The following is a 27330-nucleotide window of genomic DNA, read 5'->3' on the forward strand; positions in this document are numbered from 1 at the left end:
CACAATCTATCACTAAATTAGATGAGAGATACTTGTGGCCTGAATCAAGATAGGGGCAGTGTGGATGAAGACAAGTAGATGATAGGTAGAATACAGAATAAACAATACTTAGTGACTTACTAGATGTAGGTTGTTAATTGTGTCGTTTACTGAAATATGAAGGGAACATTTAAAATCTCTGAGTACATTGGGTTTGAGGCACCTGTGTAATATTTAAATGGTAATCTAGGAAATACTTTTTATAGGTTTTGAGCTTCAAAGAGGATATGAATCAAGAGAAGAAATATGGGCACTAGATTTAAGTCATGTGAATAGATGAAACTAACCAAAGAGGGTATAGAAAGTTTGAGTGACAGAAAGGTAGAGACTAGACAAAGAACAGGTATGAATGACCCAGGGACATGGACAACAGTGTGGGAATTGACTGTGGGAGTAGCAGTTGAGATGGTCAGAGGAGGACAAAGGGGGAAATATTAGGACAATTTTAATAGAATAACAATTAAAAATGATAAAAAAGAAAGGTAGAGCCCACAAGTATTTAATCGATTGGCAGGAATGAATTCTATAAATAGAAGGAATATCCAGAAAGGAGTCAGGAGAATCATGAGTATGTGGTGCCTAGCAGCTAAGGTAGTATAACATTTGAAATTGAGTGATCAACTATCAATTTCAACAGAGTGGTCAAGTGAGATGCATAAAGCATATAAAATATCTACTGGTTTGGCAATTCAGAGATTACTAGTAAATTTGGTGTAGGTACATGTATCTTTCAAGGAGTGGTTCTCAACCAGGGCTTCACATCAGCATCATATGTGGAACTTCATCAATCTACATATTTCGAAGCCTTACTTCCAGAGATTCTTATTCAGGAGATGTTGGGTGAGGCCCAGATAATTTGCATTTTCAAAGAGACCCTCATGGCACTTGAATGTACCATGCTTTCTCTTACTCTAGACCCATTAAAAACACCACTTTCCTTGCCTGGAGTAATGGGAACTCCCAAATCTACAACTCTGGTCCAGACCTCCTAACTTAACTCTAGACTCAAATATTCAACAGTTAATCAGACATTCCCACCAAGTCTTCATTTATCCATCAAAGTAAGGTAAAGGGGATTGCTATTTTATGTATAGTGGTTATGGAAAGTCTCTCTCATTAGGTGACATTTGAGCTGAGTTTTGAATAAAGTGAGAAAACAAGCCATGCAGCTAAATGGGGACAGGATAGCACTCTCACATGGAGGGAACAGTATATCCAAATAGCTGAGGCTAGAATGTGCTTGGCATATTCTGGGAAGAGCAAGGAGACCAGCATGTCTAGAGTGGAAGGAGTGAGGGAAGACTGGGAGCAAATGAAACCAGGGAGATAGCAGAGGGCTGGATCATGTGGAGTACTGCATACCGTGTTAAAGATTTTGCATTTTGAGAAGATAGTATAGGTTTTTGTCTAGAGGAGTGATACAATATGACTTGTAATTTAGAGCCCTGGCTGGTGTAGCTCAGTGGATTGAGCACAGGCCTGCGAACCAAAGGATTGCGGTTTGATTCCCAGTCAGGGCACATGCCTGGGTTGCAGGCTTGTTCCCTGCAGGCCAGTTCCCAGCAGGGGATGCATGAAAGGCAACCATACATTGATGTTTCTCTCCCTCTCTCCTTCCCTTCCCCTCTGAAGATAAATAAATAAATAAAATCTTTTAAAAAATTAAAAATAAAAAATAAATTAAAAAATAAAAAAGATCACTCTGGCTACCCTATAGAGTATATATTTATGAGATGAACTTAGGGTGGAAACAGAGAAAGTAATTAAGAGGTTATTACTATTGCAACAGTTTATATGAGAGAGGAGTAACAGTGGAAGTGATGAGAATATAGAATTGGAAGTTAGAATTCTGGAACACTGGTTTTGTTTTCCTCCACCAAAAACCTGTTTTTTCTATGTTCTTCCATATCAGTGAAAGGTATTGCCTATATTTTCCCAACACAAAGTATGTGTGTGTTTCTAAATGTCTCTTTTCCCCCCTAATGTATACTGACTTTGGCCTGTCTACATGCCTTAAGTTACACAAGCATGCCATCTCTACAGAACTTACATCTATGCCACTTACAGTGTGCTTCAAATACATCTTTTATATGGTATGCCACGCTTCCTGCTGGGCCCTTATGTCCCCATTCATACGCCAAAAGTGTACCATGGAGGTGATGAATATTTTAGTAAGCATCTGGCCACATGTTGTTTAGATTCTGGTGTTTACTCAGAACACTTCCCTGCTTTACATATATTCCAGCATACCCTTCACGTTCTTCAGCTATGTGACTTTTTTCTCCACGTTAACTGAGAAATTTTAAAACTTAGCAATGTGGTAAAGAGACAAAGCAGGTCAAGTGCTTGGGAATGGTAGGAGCTTTGAGGTCACTGATGTGTCCACATTCCGCACTCCCTTGCAAGGGAAGACAGCGTCCTACAGGTGACAACAGCACAGAGGATTACATTCGGTACTGGGAGCAGTTTATTTTCAGAACTGACATCCTACCCAGTACTAAATATAGTCAGTCTCTTCCTTTCAAACAAGGGTTTCTTTTCTGTTAAACTTCAATAAAGCTCTTAGTTCGGTATTACAAAGTCAGTCTCCCTCCCTCCCACCCTCATCCCCACCCCTCTCCACTACCTTTATGAAACTTATTATTGTTACACTCCCTCTCCTCAACCACCTACTTTCCTCTCTCTGGCCTCCTTGGCTGCTTCTCCTTTTAAATTTATCCTCTTTCTTATTTCTCTACTCTTCTTTCTTTCTTTTTTATTATCCTCACCCAAGGACATTTTTTTCATTGCTTTTAGGGAGAGAGGAAGAGAGAGAGAGAGAGACAGAGAGAGAGAGAGAGAGAGAGAGAGAGAGAGAGAGAGAGACATCGATCAGTTGCTTCCCATAGTACCTGGACCAATGATTGTATGCGTCTGGACCAGGGATTGTATGTGCCTGGACCATGGATCAAACTTGCAATCTAGGCATGTGCCCTGACCTGAAATCAAATCTGCAACCTGAACCACACCTGCCAGAGCTCTCCTCTGATTTCTTTGCTAATTCCTTTGGGCACTTTTCTTTTGGTGTCCCCAATTTTTAAAAAGACTGTCTCTTAGGAACCCCTACCCCAATGGGTCAAGAGAATACAGATGCCCTGAGACTAAAATGAGATATTTTATTTATTTATTTTTCAATCTTCCTAGGCTGAATATAGTTATGTCTGTCTACTTATGTGCCAAGTGACTGTCATGTAATATTAATAACATGCTAGCATGTTTTGAGCATTAACACAGTATTTTTATTGTTGTTTAATTATAGTTGTCCCCATTTTCCCCAATTACTCTCCCCTGCTCTACTCACTCCCCACTGCCATTTGACCCAGCAATTCAATGGCTGGGATTATACCTGAAGAACCCTGAAACACCAATCCAAAAGAACCTATGCACCCCTATGTTCCTAGCAGCACAATTTACAATAGCTCAGTGCTGGAAATAGCCTAAGTACCTATCAGTAAGTGAGTGGGTCAAAAACTGTGGTACATTTACACAATGGAATACTACGCAGCAGAAAGAAAGAAGGAACACTGTATCTGTCAAAATACTTTGTACATATAACCTTAATAAAAAATCCTCCAAGTAAGGCACTAAAATCATCCTCATTTTATGATGGGACAACTAGGGCCAAGAGGGGTAACCATAACTTACCCTAGGTCAAACAGCAAATATATGCCATATATGGAATTTGAACCTAGGCAGTCTGACTCCAGAGCTTACACCATTAACTCCCACACCATACTAATTCTCTATAGTAGAATTAGTGTCTATTTTAATGCCTATTAAATAAAACCTTTGAACAAATGGTGCTGGGACAACTGGATAGCTACAGGCAAAAAATAAATAAATAAAGTTCTACCTCTACTTCAAACCATGCACACAAATTAACTCAAAATGAGTCATAGACCCAATGTATGAGCTAAAACTACAACATTCTTGAAAAAAAATAATAGAAGTAAAACTTTGTGACCTAGGATTAGGCAAAGACTTCTTAGATACAATAACAAAAGCACAGTGATAAGAGAAAACATTTGGGAAATTATATTTCAATATTAAAATCTTTTTTGCTGCCAAATATATCATCAACAAAGTGAAAATACAACCAATAGAAAGGGAACAATGTTCACAAGTCACATATTTGATAAGGAACTTGTATCTATAATAGATTGAGAAATCTTTCAACTCAACAACAACAAAAACAAATAACTGAATTAAAAAATAGGCAAAGAATTTCAATAAATAGTTATCCAAATAAGACATACAAATGGCCATTGTGTGCATGAAAATATGCTCAACATCATAAGTTATCATGAAAATGTAAAGCAAAATACAATTACATACCACTTCACACCCACTGGGATAGCTAAAATCAAAACAGCAGAATAACAAGTGTTTACAAGTATATGGCGAAACTGAAAGCCTCATATACTTCTGGCAAGATTGTAAAATGGTGCAGCCACTTTGGAAGACAGTTTGAAAGTTCTTCAAAATGTTAAACATGAACTTACCACATGATTTAGCAATTCCATTCCAAAATATATATCCAAAAGAATTGAAAACATATGATCACACAAAAGCCTGTATACAAATATTTATAGCAGCATTATTCAAAACAAAGTAAAAAACAGCTCGAATGTCTACCATGCTAATGATTAGATAAATGAAATTTTGTCTAGCCATACAATGAACTATTATTCAGCCATGAAAAGGAATAAAGTACTGATTCATGCTACAACATGAATAGACCTCAAAACATTATAGTAAATGAAAGAAGCCAGACACAAAAGGACACATACTATATAATTTTATTTATATGAAATGTCCAGTGTATGGCCTTACCATCCTGAACATACCTGATCTCACCTGAAATGTCCAGAACTGGAAAATACATAAAGACAGGAAGTAGATTAGTGAATTCAGGGACTAGGGAGAAGAGAACATTGGGAGTGACTGCTGATGAGTACATGGTTTCTTTTCAGGTTGATGAAAATGTTTTGGTATTAGATAGTTGTGTTGGTTACACAACTCTGTGAACAGATGAAAAACTACTGAATTGTTCACTTTAAATGAGTGAGTCTTATATGTGAATTACATATCAATAAAGCTATTTTTTGAAAGAATACATTTGGGAGTTTCTTTAGTCCTCATAAAAATAGACTCCTGTAATATGTTCCTCTTTACTGGGCCAGAAGTACTTAAGTCTACTCTCTGACTGATAGACAGTTAGAATGTTTTCAGGTTGATAGACAGTTAAAATGTTTTCAGGTTTTTTGTATTACAAGCAATGCCACAATAAATAGTTTTACTCTCTCTCTCTCTCTCTCTCTCTCTCTATATATATATATATATATATATATATATATATATATATATATATTTGTGCTGTTCTATCTGTAGAATAAATTTCTAAATGGAAAATCCTGGGGCAATGAAACTGAGGCAGCAATACTTTTATCAGAGAAAATAGACTTCAAAATCAAGGCCATAACAGGGACGAAGAAGGTCATTACATAATAGTAAAGGCATTGATACAACAAGAGGATATAACCCTAGTAAACATATAAACATATGTGCACCCAACATAGGAACACCTAAATATATAAGGAAAATATTGGTGGACATTAAGGGAGAGATGGACTGCAATACAGTCATAGTAGGAAATTTTAACACTCCACTGGTATCAATGGGTGGATCTTCCAGTTAAAAAAATCAGCAAGGCAACAGCAACCTTAACACACTCAATTGGATGGATTTAATTTATATTTACAGAACATTTCACCCTAAAGTGGCAGAATATACATTCTCTTCAAGTGCACATGGAAGGGTCTCAAAGATAGACCACATGATAGGACACAAAATAAGCCTTAATAAATTCAAGAAGTTTGAAATCATATTAAGCATCTTCTCTGACCACAGTGGTATGAAACTAGAAATCAAATATAATTTTAAAAAACCCTGAAAACACTTGAACACAGAGACTAAATAGCATGTTACTACATAATGACAAAATAGCATGTAATTAAATAAGTTAACAATGAGATTAAGAAAGAAATCAAAAGTTACCTGGAAACAAATGCAAATGAACACACAACCACCCCAAACCACAGTGAGAACAGTCCTGAGAGTAAAGTTCATAGCATTATAGGCCTACTTAAAGAAGACAGAAAAATTTCAGATAAGCAATATAACTCAACACCTAAAATAACTTAAAAAAGACGACAAATAAAGCCCAGAGTAACTACAAGAAAGAAAATAATAAAAATCACAACAGAAATAAATGATATAGAGACTAAAAATACAATCCTAAAATCAATGAAACAGGTTCTTTGAAAGAAAAACAAAATTTATTAAACTTTAACCAGGCCCATCAAGACAAAAAGAGACAGGACCTGCTCTGGCTAATGTAGCATAGTGGATTGAGCATGGGCCTGTGAAGCAAAGGGTCGCCGGTTCAATTCCCAGTCAGGGTACATGCCTGGGTTGCAGGCCCAGTCCCTAGTAGGGAACACATGAGAGGCAACCACACATTGATGTTTCTCTCCCACTCTTTCTCCTTCCCTTCCTCTCTCTCTAAAAATAAATAAATAAAATATATATTAAAAAAAGACAAAAAGAGACAGGACCTAAATAAATGAAATAAAAAATGAAAGAGAGGTAACAACTGACACCAAAAAAATACAAAAAGAAAATACTGTGAAAAACTATATGCTAAGAAAGTGGACAACCTGGGCAAAATTGACAAATTCCTACAAACACACAATCTTCCAAAAATCAATCAGGAAGAATCCATAAATGTAAATAGACTGATTACAACTAGCGAAATTGAAGAAGTAATCAAAAAACTCCCAACAAACATAAGTCCTGGACTGCATGGCTTCCCTGGTGAATTCTGCCAAACATTCAAAGAAGAGCTAACACCTATTCTTCTCAAACTATCCCCAAACATTCAAGAGGAGTGAAAACTTCCAAGCTCTTTTTGAGAGGCCAGAATTACCCTAGTTTCAAACCCAGATAAAGACACCACAAACAAATACAATTATAGGCCAATTTCTCTGTAGAACACAAATGCTAAAATCCTCAGCAAAATATTAGCAAACTGCAACCAGTAATACATTAAAAGATCATATACCATGATCAAGTAGGATTTATACCAGGGATGAAAGATTAGTACAATATTCGCAAATCAATAAACATGTGCATCACAAAAATAAAATGAAGGATAAAAATCACACAATCATATCAATAGATATACAAAAAGCACATGATAAAATTCAGCACCTGTTTATGATTTAAGAAAAAAAACTTCCAGCAAAGTAGAAATAGTGAAATGAGAGAACAACAAATATCATGTAACTTCACTTAAATGTGGGATCTAATGAACAAAATAAACTGATGAACAAAATAAAAACAGAGGCATGGATAAATGGAACAGATTGACAGCTATTGGTAGAGAGGGGTGTTGGGAGACTGGATGAAAGAAAGTGAAGAGATTAAGCAAAAAATAATATATATATATTTATGACACATAGACACAGACAACAGTGTGATGACAGAGGAAAATGGGAGAAGGAGGGAAATGAAGACTGAAAGAGACTTCACCTTGAGCAATGGGTGCACAAACACAGTGTACTGATGACGCTTTATTGAATCATGCACTTGAAACCCATATGGTTTTGTGAACCAATATCATCCCAATAAGTTCAATAAAAAATAAAATTAAAGAAAGGAATACATGTATTTTAATTTTGCTTAATATTATCAAATGGTTCTCAAAAACTTGTACCAATTTACAATGCCACCAAGACTTTTGGAGAATGTTTATTTTCTCACATTTTTACTAAGTATATTATCAAATTTCTTGACCTTTTTTTCCATTTGAAAAGTAGATAATTATACCCTGGGTCTTTTAAAAAGATTTCATTTATTTAGTTTTAAAGAGAGGGGGAGGTAAGGAGAAAGAAAGGGGGAGAAACATCAGTATGTGGTTGCCTCTTACACACCCCAAACTGGAAACCTGGCCCACAATCCAGGCACATGCCCTGACTGGGAATCGAACCAGTGACTCTTTGGTTTGCAGGCCCATGCTCAATCTACTGAGCTACACCAGCCAGGTGGGTTTTTAAAAATATAAGTGAGACTTAATATTTTTTATATAAATATTGGCTATTTATATCTCGTTTTGAGAATTGTACTTTCATATTCTTTGTTTATTTTTCTATTGAGTTATGTTTCATTATGGACCTGTAAGATATACATTTAAATATCAGTATTAATATATTAACATGTGGCACATTTATGCAATGGAATACTACTCAGCCATAAAAAGAAGGAAATCTTACCTTTTATGGCAACATGAATGGACCTGAAGAGTATTATGCTAAGTGAAATAAGCCAGTCAGAGAAAGAAAACTATCATATGATTTCACTTACATGTGGAATCTAATGAACAAAATAACCTAACAAAATAGAAACATTCTCATAGATATGGAGAACACACAGCTGTCAGAAGGGTGGGTTGTTGGGTGGCAGGGTGAAAAAGGTAAAGGGATTAGCAAAGAAAAAACCTCATAGACACAGACAACAGTATGGTGATTACCAGAGTGAAAGGGGGTGGAAGAAGTAGAAGATACAGAGGGGAAATGCTGATGGAAGGAGACTTGACTTGGGGTGGTGAAAACACAATACTATAAATAGATGATGTATTATAGAATTGTACACCAAAAACCTATATAATATTATTAAGCCCACCAATAAATTCAATAAATTTTTTAAAAGTATAAAAATGACCTGTGGTGTAACCATAACATTTTTGTTATTTTGTTACTGGCCTTTCAACTTTATTTGTTATGCTTTGCAAATATTTTAAATTGTTTTGTAGTTAAACTAATTAATCTTTTCTATTATGGGATTGACATATTGGTTTTGTGCCATATCTCCCTATGTTTTCTTCTAGTACTTCTTATATTTTGATAATTTCATTTTTTCAATAAATCTTTAACCCACTTAAGTTTATTTTGGTGGAGGGATGAGTTAGTAATCCAGGAGAGCTGCCCCATAGGGATGTATAGTTTATGCATTGTACAAAGTTGACTTGAATAGGATATTTTCTTTGACTTTAAATCTTAATTTTTTTTCACTAAGATCTATCTAGGTATGTGTCATTAGTCCCATTATTCCTGCTTGAGACTTACTGGGCTCTTTAAATCTGAACACTTAAGTCATTCTTTAATTTAAGGAAATTTTAGTTCAGTATTTCTTTGATTGCTTCCTCCCCTCCTTTACTCATGTTTTTTCTTTTTTCTGTCTTTTTGTCTCTGTCTCCGTCTTTGTGACTTCCTTCTCTTCCCTTCCCTTCCTTTCCTTTCTGAAACTCTCATTAAATAGATACTGGGTTTCTCATAAAGATCAGTATTTCTCTTAAGTTTTCTTACCTTTTCTTTGTTTTTCTGTGTTGAATCCTAAGAGAATCTCTGTTCAATCTTCAACTAAGTTATTCTGGTTTTAGCATATTTCTAGTTACACCTTTAGTAATGAGTAAATGTTTGGCAATTATGTTTTTAATTTCTAAAACCTCCATAGTAGACATTTGCCATATTTGTGTCTAACATATAATCAATAGCCTTTCTATAGTTGGGAAATTCTTACATTATAATTTTTACCTCTCAAATGTTGAAGTCAAAACTCGAACTTCTACTCTGTGCTGAAACTAAGATGTAGGAATATCACTTAGTTGTACTAATCAGATGTCCTAACATGACACTTTGATTTGGAATTGAAGACATGCATAAAGAAATGCTGTGTGGTTTTCGTTTTGCTGGAATGGGAGGTAGTGAAGGAACTTGGCTTTGAAAGATGGCAGAGATTGCAAGGTCAAGTTCTTAATTAAAGTAGTGGCATCAGTGCTGGCAGCAGTAGCTGTTGCAGTAAAGTCAATTTCTTGGCATCTATGCAGGAGCAACAGTTTTTCTTATCAGGCAAGTTCTATGGCATTAGTCCTAGGCAATTGTTTCTGGAAACTGAGACTCAAGATTGGTTTTTCAGCCTTTCCTTAATAAATAACTGCAGTATGTACATACTCCCAATTTCAGCATTTCCTTTTGAAAATATTTCTTTCTATACTTTCTGCTCACTGCTTCTAATGCCAGAATCACAGCATTTTCTTGACCCTACTGGGACCTCTAATCCATTAACCCTGCTACTTTTTACTGCTACTTTCCTTCTTACCTGACTGTATATTTCATAGTCTATCATTATAATCACTCCCAGGAATATACCATTAATTCCTTTGCTTCTCTTTCCATTCATCATAGTCATGTAGGAAAAAGCCCAAAGCTGATTAAATTCAATTCTCCACTTATTCTGTTTCCATGTTAACTGGTTTGATCCATTTAATTTTATTCTTCAAATTCATGACCATTAATCTCAGAGGGCATTTAGTGCTGCCTGGCAATGTATAACACTTTTACACCCTCTCTATATATGACTGTTTTATACTATCTACTCTCTCCTTAATTCTCCAATATCTAGTAATACTCCACTTTCACTCTCAACTGATGACCCTGTTTAATAAGCTACCCTCATTAAGGTTACCAGTGACTCCCATATTCTTAATTTCAAACATTACTTATCCATCTTCATCTTACTCAGGTCAAGTAAGTACTTCTTTTACTTGGCTTCCAGGACACCTCTTCATACTTCTCCTCCTATCTAACTGGTATTTCTTCATAATATTCTCTGGTGATATTTTAGTATCCAGTTGCAAAATATTGAAGCAATGCAAGACTCAATCCTTAGTCCTCTTGTCTTTTCTACACTCATTCTTTAGCTGATCTCATCCATTCTCATGACTTTAAATGTGCCTTCTATATAGAAAGAACTCTCAAATTAATAGCTATAGCCTAAGATCCTTCACTTGATCTCCAGAATAATATATTCCACTCCTTACTCAACATTTCCACTTGGATGTTTAATAGACATCTCCTACTTAACATGTCAAAAACCTCAGCTCTTCAATCTCCAACAAAAATGAATTAGTTCTGCAATTTTCTTCATCAGAATAAATAGTTCCTTAGTTATTCTAGTTCCTCAAGCAAAAATCTTGGAGTTATCCTTGTCTTTACTCTCTCATGACAAAAATTCAATCCATTGGCAAATCTTGTCCATATTTCTTTTTAAATGTATCTAGAATCTGACCTTATATCCTTATCCCCAACTGCTAACACCCTGCTTCAAGCCATAGTCATCTCATTCCTGTATCACTGTAATAGCTTACTAACTGATTTCCCCACTTTTACCTTTGCCCTCTCTAGTCTATTGTCTACACAACCACTAGACTGAAACTGTTAAAATGTAAACTACATTACATCAGTCTTCTGCCCATAACCCTACAATGGTTTTTCATGTATCTTAGTGAAAGCCAAAATACAGCAGTCTACAAAATCCCATATAATATGGTCTATTCTCATCACTTTTATTTCAACTTCTATCACTCTTCCTCACTCACTCCACTGTGACCATGCCAGTCTCCTTACTATTAATAAAATAAACAAATTCATAAACACAGATAATAGGATACCAGAGAGAAGTGGGATGAGGGGAGGACAAAGAGGTTAAGGGGGTCAAATACATGATGACAGAAGGGGCTAGGCTTTGGGTGGTGAGCACACAATAGAGTATACAGATGTTATTTTATAAAGTTGTACAACTGAGATATGTATAATATTATTAACCAATGTTAATATAATAAATTAATAAAGTTTCTACAGATATTAGAATATAGATATATATAAATAAATACCCAGACACTCCTTGTGCTTGTGACATTCTTCTTTTATCCTCAGCTTACCTCATCACTTCCTTTAATTCCTGGTTCAAATGTTACTTTATCACAGAGGCCTTCTCTGACTATATCTATAATAGCACACATACAGGCACACATTCACATAGCCCATCACTTGCTGTCTCTTTTACTCAGCTTGATATCATTTTTTGAATCATGTATTTCTTTGTTGTTTCTAGAATCCCACTGAAATATAAGCTCCTTAAGGATAGGGACTTTCTTTGCTTTAGTTTCTACTATACCCCCAATGTCTAAAAGAATAGCTGGCACATAGTGGCAACTCAATAAATATTTGCTTATGCTTAGACTAACCTGCACGGGTTATATTGCTTACAAATAAGAACCCAGATGTCCTTTTTTGAACAGAAGAGATTTTTATTTTATGAATGTAATGTATTAATAATGTATTATATGAGTGTATAGGTCTTTCTCTAAATAGTATTTATCTATATTTATAGATTTTTTTCTTTCTCCATTTACTATTTCTTAGACTTAGTTATTGTGTTAGTTGAGTGTAGAGACCTTCTTTAATGTTCCTTTTACTTTTCACTAAATATTTTTTTTCTTGATCACATGTTTGTGTTTACACATTCAGACCCAGATTAAAAAGTGTTTGTGCCTGGAATTCATATCCTCTGTAGATGTAAAATCCTTGTTCTGTTGGCAAGTAATGCAGAATCTGATTGTTATATACCTAGTCCATTGCACATGGGAGCAGGTAAAACCAGAAAGTTCCCCTTTCATGGTAAACGGTGCTTTATTCATTGTTGTTCGATTACAGTTGTCCCAATTTCCCCCCATTGTTATCCCCTGTCCTGCCCACCCTGCGCTCCCACATTCAACCCTCATCCTGCTGTACATGTCCATGGGTCATTTATACTTGCTCTTTAACTAGGGTCTTCCCTTTCTTTCCTCTCTTATCCCACTCCTGACTCCCTAGTCATCCATGCCAGTCTGTTCCTTGTTTCCTTGCCTCTGTTTCTATTTTGTTTGTATGTTTTGTTCATTAGGTTCCACCTCTAGTTGAGATCATGTGGTGTTTGTCTTTTACTGCCTGGCTTATTTCACTTAGCATAATGCTCTCCAATTTCATCCATGCTGAACTCCTACCCTTCATGATGGCATTGATGGTGCTTTTCTAATTAATCTTGAGTCCATGTAGCAGCCAGACATTCCCTAATGTTCAATCTGATAGCCATCAATGTAAGAATACTTCATTTAAAGTGTCCATGTTGGGTCAAACACCAGTGATGGGGAGGGTTCATATAACTGTTCCTCAGTCTTTTAATTAAATCTATCATCTGTCATCTGATGATTCATTTCCTTTGTCTCCTTGCTACCTCTGACCTAGGGTATTCCAGGGTTCTACTAGTAAAAATTTTTTTGGAGATTTCTCTTTTGTCTTTGTGGCCATGCCACTACCTAAACGTTGTTTCTGGTAATTACATAACTATGAAAAATATTTGATACAACTGACAAATATGTGGCAAACATATTTTTCCCATATGTATATGATTAGTCAAGATTTCATCATTAAACTACTTTAAACATGATTTATAAATAGAAATTGATTTCACTGATATGCTCTGCATAACTGGGTGTTTGATATCTCCTTAAGCTTGGCTACCATTTGCATTTAACATACACAATCTGGCATTTACCAGCAGCAGGGATACTTGAACTAGCATGTCACTTGAACTATACTCAAAGAATTATGTTGCCAGATGTAATTCTTATCCTTTCTTAATCAGCACGTGTTTCACAGACCAATATCAGTCCTAAGATTATTACCAATCTCTAATGAGATAAGCATGATAAATATACAAATCACACGATTAGTATACTAATGAAATACACAGATGGTGTGTAAGTATTTAGACATCATTAGAGCATTTTAACATTGATGTTACACTCAAATGCATGATTTCCTATTTTACAAAAGTTTATGGTAGATTGCAATATTTTAAAAATGGTTCTTCACCACAGAGAGTTGAGAAATCCTGCTTTAGAGTGTCTCAATAATGCTTTTGGTCAGGTGGCATAGTTTCCCTTCTTATATTACCTTTGTCTTCCTCATGGTTGGCCTTTAAGCCAAAGAGCCTGGCTGCCTTCCAAGCAGTCGTTTCCGCATAGTATAATAGCTATAGCCAGTGAACTGAAAGTGCATTTCCTGCCACCATACTGTAAAATTATTATTAATGTAATAAGAGAATGCACTTCTGGTTTTGGCACTGATGTTTGGGACACTGCATCAGACCTGGTAGCTTGAAAGAGTGGACAATATTTTGGACTATGGATTAACAGAGATAAAACCACAAAGAATATCTCCTGTTAAAATATGCTACATTTGATCTACTTGGAGATAATTTGATAGGAAAACATTTTAAATGAAAATAGGTAAAGTTTTTCTTATATGGGGCCATGAATCTTTGCTCAAAGAAAATTTTAGGGAGGTGAGTCTTGGATCATTTTAAGAAATACTTTTTAAAACACCTAATGCAGTAGCTTTCCTTATCAGGTAAGTACTCAATCAGAGACTGACTTACAAGCTGTCATTGATTCTGTGATAATGAGTCATGCAATGAGTTGAAATTAGATTAAGCTCTAGGGCCTTTTCCAAAGCAATATTCTGTAATTATGAGCTGGGATAATTTAGGCAGCGAAGGAAAGAAAATTAACTTTAAATCATGAATCATTAAGTGTGAGGAACTGTGATTCCCCTTTAATTTAGAGAAAAATTCTGTTATGCTTCAGAAAGATTGTAATACTGAGGGCACTTGAGGGCTGAAAGTTCACTTGGATTTGTTTAGGATCCCAGACCTGTAGTTTGGAACCAAGAGAAGACAGTGCAGATTCAAAAAAAAAAAAAGAGTAAATGGAAATGTAGGCAGTACTACAGAAATACAGTACCTGAAAATGTTGTGTGTAGAATGAATAGTTCCAGTATCCTTCTTACATAGATCAATCCTGACTTTTAAATAATTCCCTCAAACACTAGATAGTCTCATGCTTCTCTTCTAGACTATTTGTATTTTCTGCAGAAGTTCATTTTGGGGGGTCATGCAGCAGTCCACTGTAGATAAGCCAGATTAGTCCTTCCAGAATTTGAGGACACCCTAGGGAAGAAAGACTAATGCAGATGTGCAGTTGTTTATTAAAGTTACAAAATATTAGACTTCAAACACAACCAGGGTAAAGCAAAAAGTGAAAAGTAAGTGGTTGCTATTAGAACCATCTTAAGAGTTGACAATTATAAAAATAAAAATGTTTGTCTACCCTTTTACAATTTTAAATTGAAGATTAAAAACTATCCAAGTTGCTGTTGGAAATATGAAATCCTGGAGAATAGCTAAGTTAATAGAGAGTAAGAGTACTGTCCAATTGTTTATAAGGTCTTTATATTGTCTTTTGCTTGTTAAAACAAAAAATCTAATAACAACATTAGAAATTTAACATGTTCCTAACAACACTCTACTAAAATCATTTCTTAAAGCTTAAAGCAATAGGAAGAACTATGTCAAACTACCTATAGTGTCTCAATTTGTTTATTTTTGTAAATTATTTTTGACTAAATGTCCCAGAAGCAAATCAATGTAAAAGATTGTTAACATTTATTTGTGTACAGGTATAAAAGAAACTAATGTGAAATGTTTTTTTAAGAAAAGAGAAGAATTTTGTTATGAGCCAATTCATACTGTTGCAAATATCTTGGATCCAAAACTGAAAGGCAGAAATGTAAATAATGATAGCACTGCTGCTGCTGCCCTAGATTAAATTACAAAACAAGCAGCACATTTAGAAATTTATGCTGGAAAAATCTTTCAAATGTGTCTGAATACAGAGCAGTTACAGTGTTTGTGCAGTCATGCAGTTTGGAATTGTGCCAAGTGTAACGCTCTTACTCCTGGTCCCACCCTCCTGATGAGGAATCTGAAGGCCAGGTTACAATTCAAGGCCTCTATGTCTGGCTCAAGTTCCTACCCAGTGTTGAAGAACTTTCAGCCTTACTATATTTGCTAGTGAAAATAATAATATTAATAACCTTTGGTGTTTATTATGTACTGAACATTATGCAAGATTAATTATATATTTTCTCTCAATTATGTTTCATAACATATCTATGAGGTAAGTACTCTCATGTTCAGATGAGGAAATTGATGCTCAATAAAGGTTAAGAAAAATTGATCAAGGTCAAATTGGCTTATCTGCTCATTTAGTGCTCTATTGAAATATCAGTAGTCTCTCCTGATGTCTGATGTCGAGAATGACTTTTTTTTTTTTATGACAAGGCCAAGTATCTTAGAATACCACAGTAAGGTCTCCCAACCCTGAACATTTAGCTTCTGCCCTCACAGATGATTCCCATCAGCAGGAGTTTCTGTCTGTTATATCTGCTGCTTGCTTTCAGACACACAAATAAACAGTTGTCAGTGGTCCTCCATAGCTATGCCTCATGACAGTCCTTGTATCAGCCCCTAGTCTTATGGGATGCACAGTAGCAACGTAACTTAATATTACTACAGGATCTCCAATGTACCCTTAGTGACAGAAACAAGTAATAAATCAAAGACTTTTGCATTACTTTAAGAAAATCATTTCATAAAAACACCAGCTGCCTTAACCTATTCAAATTGCCTATCTCTGATTTAAACAATATTTAGGAATTTAAAATTGGTGTGGAATGAAGCAATTTTCTCCAGCTTGGAGAATGATGGTTTTCTCTATGGCCGCTCCTGAGACTGGAGCCACATTGAATCTCTAATTCTCTATAAGGAATGTTTGAATGGAGGGAGGAGACTGGGAATTAAAAGGGACTTGTATGCTCCTTAAACACGAGTTCAGACATTACTGGAAATTAGTAAAGAGGCTTTGCACTCAGTACTTTACTATCTTATTCTTTCTTGCTTCCATGTTTTTCTAAAATAAAATTTGAATCAGATACACATAAGAAAGATCCCCTGAAGCTCCATCCAATGAATTGGGGGGAATTGAAAATCTAGGCTTCACCTGGAAAGGCTGCTACAAAATAATCCACAGGTAGAGTGATTCTATGCCAAATGAAAGGAGTCCATTGCTAAGATTGGTGTAACAGATTTCCCGTGGAAGACTTTGTTTCCCTTTAGTAATGTTCGGAACAACCAGTGTGAGCAATGGTTGTGTGAGACAGTGTCTCTGTCTGACTTTAGTTTCCTGCATTGTACTTCTTTCTCCTGGTTTTTTTTGGGTGTGTGTGGCTAATTCTTTGTGTGATTAGTGTTTTTCTATACAACATGACACTGAGAGAAACATTCTAAACTGCATTTGCCAGGAAAAGTCTGTTCTCTTTAGAATTCAAAGTGAAACCAATACTACACTTTGCAGAGATATAGATGGTAGGATTGTTGCAGGAAAATGTCACCCCGATTGCCCCAGGAAGCAGGAACGCTTTTACTGCTGCTTAACCACTTCTTGCTCATTACTGTGGTAGGTTGGCTCCTTTCACACAAATTACCTCAGGAGATCTTCTCAGATAGCATCGTGTCTGCCCTGTTCATGCTGTTCTTGTTTTTCTAAGACTCTTGCCTATTCTTAGCATTTGGATGGAATTTCTGCTATAGGATTACCACGAAATACACACACACACACACACACACACACACACACACGCACAGGGTTTCAGAGTTTCATTGAATTACACTTTTTGAAAATTCAGACTTAGTGTTCCCAAAGCTCTACCTGGTTCACAAGTGGGCTTACCTCCAAAGTCCTAGAATCAAATTCTCTTCCCTCTACCTTCTCCACTCTGTAGCCTCTCTTATCAAAGTCACCAGGCTACACTAAACTGCATGCCTTTCTGTGTTGCATGCTTCCTACAGGCAGTCTAGCTCCCAAAAAGAGAAGAGAAAATTGTACTATGTAAACACACTTTTTCACACTTTTTTCTTATATACTATAAACATATAAGATATATAAGTGGAACCATACAGTATTTTTCCTGTAGTGTCTGGCTTATTTCACTCAACATAATGTTTTCAAGGTTCATCCATATGTAGCATGTATCAGAATTATATTTCTTAAAGCTGAATAATATGCCATTGTAAGGATAGACCACATTTTGTTTATATATTTGTCTGTTGATACACATTTTTATGTTGTCCCTCCTTTTGGTTACTGTGGATAGAAATCTTATGAACCTTCATGTAAAAGTTTATGCTTGAAAACCTGTTTTAACTTATTTTGTAGATATAGTTAGGAGTGTAAATTTTTGTGTCATATGGTAACTATGTTTAACATTTTCAAAAATCGTCAAACTGTTTTCCACAGTGGCTGCAGCGTTTTACATTCCAACCATCAATGTACAAGAGTTCTAATTTCTCCACAGCCTCACCAACACATGTTATTTTCCATTTTTTAAAAATTTATTATTGCTATCCTAGTGGGTATGAAGTGGTATCTCATTGTAGGTTTGATTTGTTATTTCCCTGATGAAGGAGTAAATGAGGATCAGAGAAAAACAGACATATTTTTGTTTACCCTTTATGTAAGCTACACCAGGAATAAGAAAAACTTTCCAAACAGCTCTATGAGATAGGTAATAATATTACTTCTGTAAATGAGGAAACTGAACTTCAGAGAGCTAAAATATCCAAGGTCATACAAATAGGTGGTGAAGTCATGTCATCCACGCAGTTTAACCCCAGAGTCTGTGCTTTTAACCACAATCACATTCTGAAACTAAACTAAAAGATCCCAAAGAGCAGATACCATATCTCCTGTGCCTTTTATGCTTGAGAATAGTGCACTTTGCACACAGGAGGAACTCCAGAAATATCTGTTAACTGATCATGGGAATATTAAAGCCCTGCTTGAAAAGCTCAGAATTATTAAAACAAATTATATGAGTAGAATAATCATAACTAGAGAGGGTTTTATTAATACTACTTGCTGCGGCTGTTCAGATCTGAGTCTTTCTTATCTGTTTTCTCCCTGGAAGCTATGTTTTCCTTTCTTCAGTATCTACATTTTTCTGTGTACTGTGTACATAAGAGAGGAATTTTAAAACCCCTCTTGTGGAAAGACATTCTTCCTGCTTAAAGTTCAAACTTAAAACTAATCTTGTATTTTGCACAAGCACGTATGCTAGGAAAAAGAATTAAAATAAAAGTATTTACAACCTCTAATCCTCAGAAAATCCACTAAAGAGAATTCTGTCCTTGCAGTTTCTGCACTTTGTCCCAGAGATCAGGATAATGGTTAAGAGATAGAAATGGAACAAACCAGGATTTGTTTTATTTACATTAAAAGTTTAGACAATTACCAAAAGAAAAAATTCACTTAGGCCAGATATGAGTGTTTTAGGTAGTTTAGAGAGAGATAGAAAGAGATTGAATTATCTTCTATGTCACAATGCATGGAAATTTTGGGGAGTAAATGAAAATTATTTTTTAAAAGAGTTTGCTATTTGTTGTGAAAGGCATAGTAAGACTGAAAAATGAAACCTAAGGACTTTTTAAACATGTTTTTTGGATCTTAGACAAGTATTTATTTGGATATTGACACCATGCTGAGACTGCCATGAGGTAGATTAATTTTATATAGGTTATATTCGGGAGATAATATCTAATTTTAACAAGGGCGTGAGAGTTTAAGTTGGTACAGCCATTTGGGGGTATATTCTGGCTGTTATAGCAAAATTGAAAATGTTAATAATTTATGACACACTAGTTTCATTTCTTTCCTGGAGAAAAAGACACACATGTTGGAAGATTTGTAAAGAATATTTTCTATAACACTGCAAAAATTTGAAAATGGACTGATTGTCCAATAATAAAGAAATGATTTTTAAAATTATATATTTGGCTTAAAAAATTTTTTTAACCTATTAATACAGATCAGCATGTCTGGTTCATTTCAGCTCCTTCACTGCCAAACCTGGGGGAAGGGACTGCTTCAATTTCTCAGCCTTTTCTTCCTCTGTGATGACCAAGGTATAAACGTATCTGCTATACTGCAATTTAAACCTTCACACTGTACTTATTTTCCTTTTTTAAAAGTATACTTTACTGAGTATGCTATTACAGTAGTCCTAATTGTTTTCTACTCTTTCTCCCCCTTTGCCCTGCACCAGCCCACCCCCTTAGTTCATGTCCAGGGGTCATACATATAAGTTGTTTGGCTTCTCCATGTCCTATACTGTTCTTAACCTGCCCCCCCCCTCCGGTCTATTTTGTACCTGCCATTTATGCTTCTTATTCCCCATACCTTTTCTCCCATTCTCCCCCATCCCCTCCCCACTGGTAACCCTCCATGTGATCTCCATTTCTGTGATTCTGTTCCTGTCTAGTTGTTTGCTTAGTTTTAGTTTTGTTTTTAGGTTCAGTTCTTGACAGTTGTGAGTTTGTCATTTAACTGTTCATAGTTTTTGATCTTCTTTTTCTTGGATAAGTCCCTTTAACATTTCATATAATAAGGGCTTGCTGATGATGAACTCCTTTAACTTGACCTTATCTGGGAACCACTCTATATGCCCTTCCATTCTAAATGAAAACTTTGCTGGGTAGAGCAATCTTGGTTGTAGGTCTTTGGATTTCATGACTTGGAATACTTCTTTCCAGCCCCTTCTTGTCTGTAAGGTCTCTTTTGAGAAATCAGCTGACAGTCTGATGGGAACTCCTTTGTAGGTACTGTCCCCTTATCTTTTGCTGCTTCTAGAATTCGCTTCTTCATTTTAATCTTGGTTGATGTAATTATGGTGTGCCTTGGTGTGTTCCTGCTTGGGTACAACTTCTTTGGGACTCTCTGAGCTTCCTAGACTTCTTAAAAGTCTATTTCCTTTTCCAGACTGGGGAAGTTCTCCTTTACTATTTTTTAAAATAAGTTTTAAATTTCTTGCTCTTGTCCTTCTGGCACTTCTATGATTCAGATGTTGGAACATTTAAAGTTGTTTGGGAAGTTCCCAAGCCTCTCCTCATTTTTCTGAATTCTTGTTTCTTCATTCTGTTCTGGTTAAATGCTTATTTCTTCTTTCTACTCCAAATCATTGATTTGAGTACCAGTTGCCCTCCTTTCACTGTTGTTTCCCTGTATATTTTTCTTTATTTCACTTTACACAGCCTTCACTTTTTCCTCTATTTTGTGACTATACCCAATCATTTCTCAGAGCATCCTGAGTACCAGTGTTTTAACTCTGCATCTGATAAGTTGTCTATGTCCTTGTTGCTTAGTTCTTTCTCTGGCGTTTGGATCTGTCCTTCATTTGGGCCGTATTTCTTCATCTCAGTGCACCTGTTACATTGTAAGGGGTGAAGCCTTAGGTATTTGCCTGGGCAAGGCAACCCTCTTTGCTGCCGTTGTGGTACTGCCTGTGGGGGAGGGGTCAGAGAGGGAACAATGATGCTTGCTCATCTCTGGCCACAGTTTCTGTCACTTCCCTCGCTTCTCACAAGCAGATTTTGCCCTTTCAGGTACTGATACCTGGGTGGGTGGACTTATGTACATTCTAGGATCCCATGGGTCCCTCCAGTGGGCTCTCCTGTGAGACTGGGAGTCTCTCCTGCCTTTGCAACCGTCACAGAATTTTACAACCAAAGTTTTGAGTCTTTAGTTTTCCCCACTGAAACCCTGGGTTTTGTGGTCTGTCTCTCTCCCTAGTTGTTATTCCTGGCTTATATGTGTGTAAATATGGGACTGCCTGGTCCACCAGTCCCTACCTCTCCCATGCAGTCCACCACCTTGCCATGTGTCTTCTCCACTGGCTAACCATCTCTGCCTGTCCTACCAGTCTGGATGAGTATTTCCTTAACTCCTTGTTTGTCAGACTTCCATGCAGTTTGATTTTTCTGACAGTTCTGGTTTTTTTTAATTGGTTGTTATCCTTCTTTTGGTTGTGCAAGAAAGCAAAGCATTTCTACCTGTACCTCCATCTTGGCCAGAACTCCCTGTCCTTATTTTTCTTGATCTTGGCAGATTTGGCATCCTTTCTCCTGGCTCTGAGCAGGAAGTCCTTGATTTCCTCGATTTTGTGAAGCATGGCTATGAGGTGTGGAAACTGTGCAGTGGCACCTTGGATTATCTCTCCTACCCCCAGTGTATGTATTTTCTGATGTACGTATAGCTTTTCTGATATCAGCATCATGGTTGAGAAGACACCTTTATATGTTTCCTTACATTTACAAGTTGGACAATTATAATTCAACAAAGGTTCATCTGTTCAACACACAAACACACCTGAGAGATCCATGCATTGGTACTTCTGAAGGTGGGCATATTGGAATGCATAGAAGAGGTAGGGTGGGGGAAAGACTAGGATAGTATTGACAGACACAGCTTGGTGCTGCTCTGACCCTAGTCAACAGCAGTGATGGAAGTCTCAGGATGTGGTCCCTACACTATGGTTCAGTGCAGAGTAACAGAGGCAAAAGCAGCCTTGGTGCGTGACAAGCTGGCTCCCCACATTGTGGCAGAACCTGGCATTAGTAGCCAAGATGACACTAAGTGGGCCTGTGGCTATTAGTAACTAGGAGACAGCAGTACCAGCTTGCAAACCCAGCTCTTCTCTACCGTGTCCCTCCCACCCCCATCACAGTGGTGGTGCCTCAAAACTGAGGTAACTGAGACTCACCAAGGACAATTATTACCCTGGTCACCCAGGAGTCAATTTCCATGCCAACCCTCCCCTCACTCCCTCCTGCCCCAGAGGCTCCAGTTCAAGTAAAAGGGGAAAAGTTGTGCTATAGCACCATCTACTGGAAAACAAAGGGCAGATTTCTTAATTACTAGGCTGCTGAATTGTTATGATCAAAATGGTATCTAAATCAGTAAAGAGACCAGTACTTCAAATGCTCTGGCACAGAAACAATACATCAAGTAACATTAATCAAGGAAACATGCTCATACAAAAATATAGTCCCAAGAAACCAGACTCTAAGTCATGGAAGACTGTGATTTAAATGACAGAGTATTCAAGATTGCAGTTATGAAGAAACTCGACAAGATAGAAGAAAACTCAGAAAAGCAGAAGAATGAACTCGTAATAAAATAGATGAACAAAAGAAGTACTTTACCAAAAGACTAATATTATAAAAATGAACCAAACAAATTCTGGACCTCAGGAAATCGGTCAAATGAGATGAATAATGCATTATAAAGCATTGGAAATAGAGCAGACCAAATGAAAGGGAGAATTAGGGAACTTGAAGACAGATATCCAGAAATTATTTGTGCAGAAGAAGAGAGAGATTTAACATTTAAAAAAATACAAGAACTCTACAATATTTGATTCCATTAGGAATAAACCATAAGGATAATGGGTATCCCATAAGGAGAAGAGCGAAAGAGAACAGAGCTTATTGAAAGAAATAATTAATGAAGACATCTGAAATCTAGGGAAGTAACTGGTCATTCAAGAGCAAAACAGAATGCCTAATTATTTTAAAGCAAAAAGATCTCTAAGACACATTACATCAAAACTATCTACAGTTAATGATAAAGAAACTCTCAAGGCATCCAGGATATAAAAGACAGTAACCTACAAAGAAAGCTCCATCAGACTATCATCAGATTTCTCAGCAGAGACCTTCCAGGCCAATAGAGAGTGAAATGATATATTCAAAATATTGAAAGAAGGGTAACACCAACCAAGAATTATACATACAGCAAAGCTGTCCATTAACTATAATGGAGAAATAAATGTTTTCCCAAACTAAAGCCAGAGGAACTTATTATCACAAGACCTGGATTATAAAAAATATTGAACTCTGGACAGTATGGCTCAGTTGGTTGAAGTGTCATCCCACAAACCAAAGAATCATGCGTTTGATTACTAGTCAGGCACCTGCCAAGGTTGCAGGTTCTATCCCCAGTCAGGGTGCATATGAGATACAAGTGATCTCTCTCTCTCACTCTCACTCTCACTCTCTCTCCTACTCCTCCTCTCTGTAAAATCAATAAGCATGTCCTCAGGTGAGAATTTTAAAAAAAGAAATAAGTATTGGAAGGGGCTTTTCTACAAGAAAAAAAATGACAAAAGTATACAAAACTCTGAGTAAGGTGATGAACATACAGAGAAAAGAAAATGCAACTCTATTTCAGAATATAATAACAAACGCTTCATTATAACATAAAGGTCAAAGGGTAAAACATTAACATAAGTATAGATATTGCAATAAGGTAACAAATGCAAAACATAAAAAGGGATAATTTTTTAAAGATTTTATTTATTTAACTTTAGAGGGGAAAGGAAGGAGAGAGGGAGAGAAATATCAATGTATAGTTGCCTCTCATGTGTCCCCTGCTGGGAAGTGGCCTACAACCCAGGCATGTGCCCTGACTGGGAATTGAACTGAGATCCTCTAGTTCGCAGGCCCACACTCAGTCCACTGAGTTACACCAGCCAGGGCAAAAAGGGATCATTTATGATTACAAAATGTAAGAGGGGAGAAGGAAAAAGACTGAAATTGTACACACAAATAAAGATAAGATGCTATAGAAGAAAAAAACTATTTTATCTAGCAGACATACAAAAGTCATGATAACTATATGTTGTCTTCAGAAGAACTATCTCAGCTTCAAAGAAAAACAGGCTCAAAATGAAGGGGTGGAAGATGATACTCCAGGTAAATGGCATCCAGAGAAAAAAAGTTACTGTAGCCATACTTATATCTGACAAAATAGATTTTAAGACAAAAAAAAGATAACAGCAGACAAGGATGGACATTTTAAAATGAAAAGGACAATCTATAAAGAACACATAACAGTTATTAAGATATATGCATTCAATTCAGGAGCCCCAAAATATATAAAGCCATTATTAAAAGACTTAAAGGGAGTAACTGACAGTAATACAATAACTGACAGGCTGTGGATCACTTGCAACCAAGAGCAGGCTGCCTAGAACTACACTGGGTTCGTGTCTGACAGTACCAGAGTTAGATCTGGAAGAAGAGGCCTGCAGGCAAGCACTGGACTCTGCTGAGACAAATTCCACCTCATTCTTTTTCATTGCTTACAGGTTATTTTTGTTTATACATCTTTTAAATATTTTTCCTTTTCTTTGATTTTGTTCCTATTAGTTCACTATCATTTTTTATTTGAAATCTCATATTTTACCCTTCCCTTTTTTTACTCCATTTTGCCTACTTCCTTCCCTTTCTTATTTTCTTATTTTGGTTTTAAATTTTTTCCTTTATTGAGGACTTCCACCCAGATGGAGGCATAGGTGGAGACGTCGTGCTTTCTCCCACAACCAAGTTTAGAGACAACAAAATATTAGCAACATAAAACACAGCCAGAACACAGAAAATTGAATGTTTTGGAAGTCTGATAACAACAAATTCCTCAGCCTGACTGGTAAGAGGGGCAAAGCCAGCAGCACAGGAAAACTCGGTCAGACGGAACCAGGTATGTGGATCCCAGGCGTGGGGTTTCAATGGGCGGACCCAGTGAGCAACACAGTGACAGACCCGCGGAACCAGCGAGGGTGCAGGGCGGAGGGTTGACTGTGGTCCCACATTTGTACGCAGATAGACCAGTGAGAGAGAGGGCGGTGACACTGGACCGAGCAGGCCCCAGCGGCCAGAAGTACCAGAGGGGGCTGCCATTCCCCTGCTTTGACCCCACCCCCACATACAGCATCACAAACAAACCACCTGGGTGGCCCTGCCCTGGTAAACATCTAAGGCTCTGCTCCTCATAATTGACAGGCCCGAAAGACCAAAAATGGCTCAAGAAGATCTCAAAGCCCCAGAGCCCATAAACCTAAACGATGAAGAAACACCAAAACTTTCAGATGCACAGTTCAAGCCACTGCTGATCAGGATGCTCACAGAACTGGTTGATTTTAGTCACAAATTAGAGGAACATATGAAGGCTAAACTAATTGAAATGAAAGGAATTGCACAGGAAACCAATAGTCATGAAGAGGAAACTGGGACTCAAATCAAGGGAGTGAACCAGAAGGAAGAAAAAAATGGCCAAACAGGAAAATATGAAAAAACAAGAATTCAAAAAAAAAAAGAGAAGAGACTTAGGAACCTCCAGGACATCTCTAAACGCTCCAACATTTGAATTATAGGAGTACCAGAAGGGGGAAAGGAACAACCACCAGTGGAAAACATATTTCAACAAATAATAAAGGAGAATTTCCCCAATCTGGCTAAGAAAATAGACCTCAAGGAAATCCAGGAATTTCATAGAGTACCAAAGAAGTTGGACCCAAGAAGAAAGACACCAAGGCACACCATAATTACAATAGCCAAGATTAAAATGAAAGAGAGAATCCTAGAAGCAGTAAGAGATAAGGGGACAGTCACCTACAAAGGAGTTCCCATCAGACTGTCAAAAGATTTCTCAAAAGAGACCCTACAGGCAAGAAGGGGCTGGAAAGAGGTATTTCAAGTCATGACATACAAAAACCTACAAACAAGATTACTCTATGCAGCAAAACTTTCATTTAGAATGGAAGGACAGATAAAGTGCTTCTCAGATAAGATCAGATTCAAGGAGTTCATCATCACCAAGCCTTAGTTATATGAAATGTTAAAGGGACTTATCTAAGAAAAAGAAGATAAAAAATATGAACAGGGAAAGGACAGCAAACTCACAGTTATTAACAACCACACCTAAAACAATAGAAAACTAAAAGGACAGCTAGATCAGGAGCAGAAACAGAGAAATGAAGATCTCAAGAAGGGTTAACAACAGGGGAGTGGTAAAAAGAAGGGGGGAGAAGGTACAGAAAAAAAGTAGCATAGACACTACGCAGAAAATAAATAGGGGAGCAAGAGCATTATGGGAAATATAGAATCTAAAGAACTTCAGACACATGAAAAAAAGAAAGAAAGAAACTTGACAACCAACTTACACCATACAGAAAAATAAATTCAAGGTGGATACAAGATTCAACTATAAGCCATGACACCATTAAAGTCCTAGAGGAGAACATAGGCAGGAAAATCTCAGATATTTCACACAGCAACATTTTTACTGATATGTCCCCTAGAGCAAGGGACATAAAGGAAAGAATAAACAAATGGCATCTCATCAAAATAAAAAGCTTCTGCACGGCTAAAGAAAACAGTATTAATATAAAAAGAGAACCAACCTTATGGGAAAACATATTTGCCAATGATACCTCAGACAAGGGTTTAATCTCCGAAATATACAAAGACCTTACATGACTCCACTCTAAGAAGACAAGCAACCCAATTAAAAACAGGGCAAAGGACTTGAACAGACACTTCTCCAAGGAGGACATACAGAGGATCCAGAGACACATGAAAAGATGCTCAGTATCGCTAGCTATCAGAGAGATGCAAATTAAAACCACAATGAGATACCACTTTACACCGGTCAGAATGCCCATCATAAAGAAAGCAACAAACATCAAGTGTTGGAGAGGTTGTGGAGAAAAGGGGACCCTAGTTCACTGCTGGTGGGATTGC

At 36.7% G+C, this 27330-nt stretch overlaps 2 protein-coding genes across 3 annotated transcripts in view; both read right to left on the reverse strand.

The window, feature by feature from the left end:
- The window catches only part of SPRY3 (sprouty RTK signaling antagonist 3), a 177839-nt gene that overhangs the window by 14028 nt on the left and 136481 nt on the right, over positions 1-27330 (reverse strand). The window lies entirely within an intron of this gene.
- On the reverse strand, positions 19797-21920 carry LOC128627306 (60S ribosomal protein L38-like). The gene is made up of 2 exons (XM_053664504.1): positions 21826-21920; positions 19797-19911 (listed from the first exon to the last, which is right to left on the reverse strand). Exons 1-2 carry the CDS (start codon positions 21918-21920, stop codon positions 19797-19799), a joined length of 210 nt encoding a protein of 69 aa, XP_053520479.1.

The sequence above is a fragment of the Artibeus jamaicensis genome, unplaced genomic scaffold, assembly GCF_021234435.1.
Source record: "Artibeus jamaicensis isolate MK-2021 breed Jamaican fruit bat unplaced genomic scaffold, CSHL_Jam_final contig_374, whole genome shotgun sequence".
NCBI lineage: Eukaryota > Metazoa > Chordata > Mammalia > Chiroptera > Phyllostomidae > Artibeus > Artibeus jamaicensis.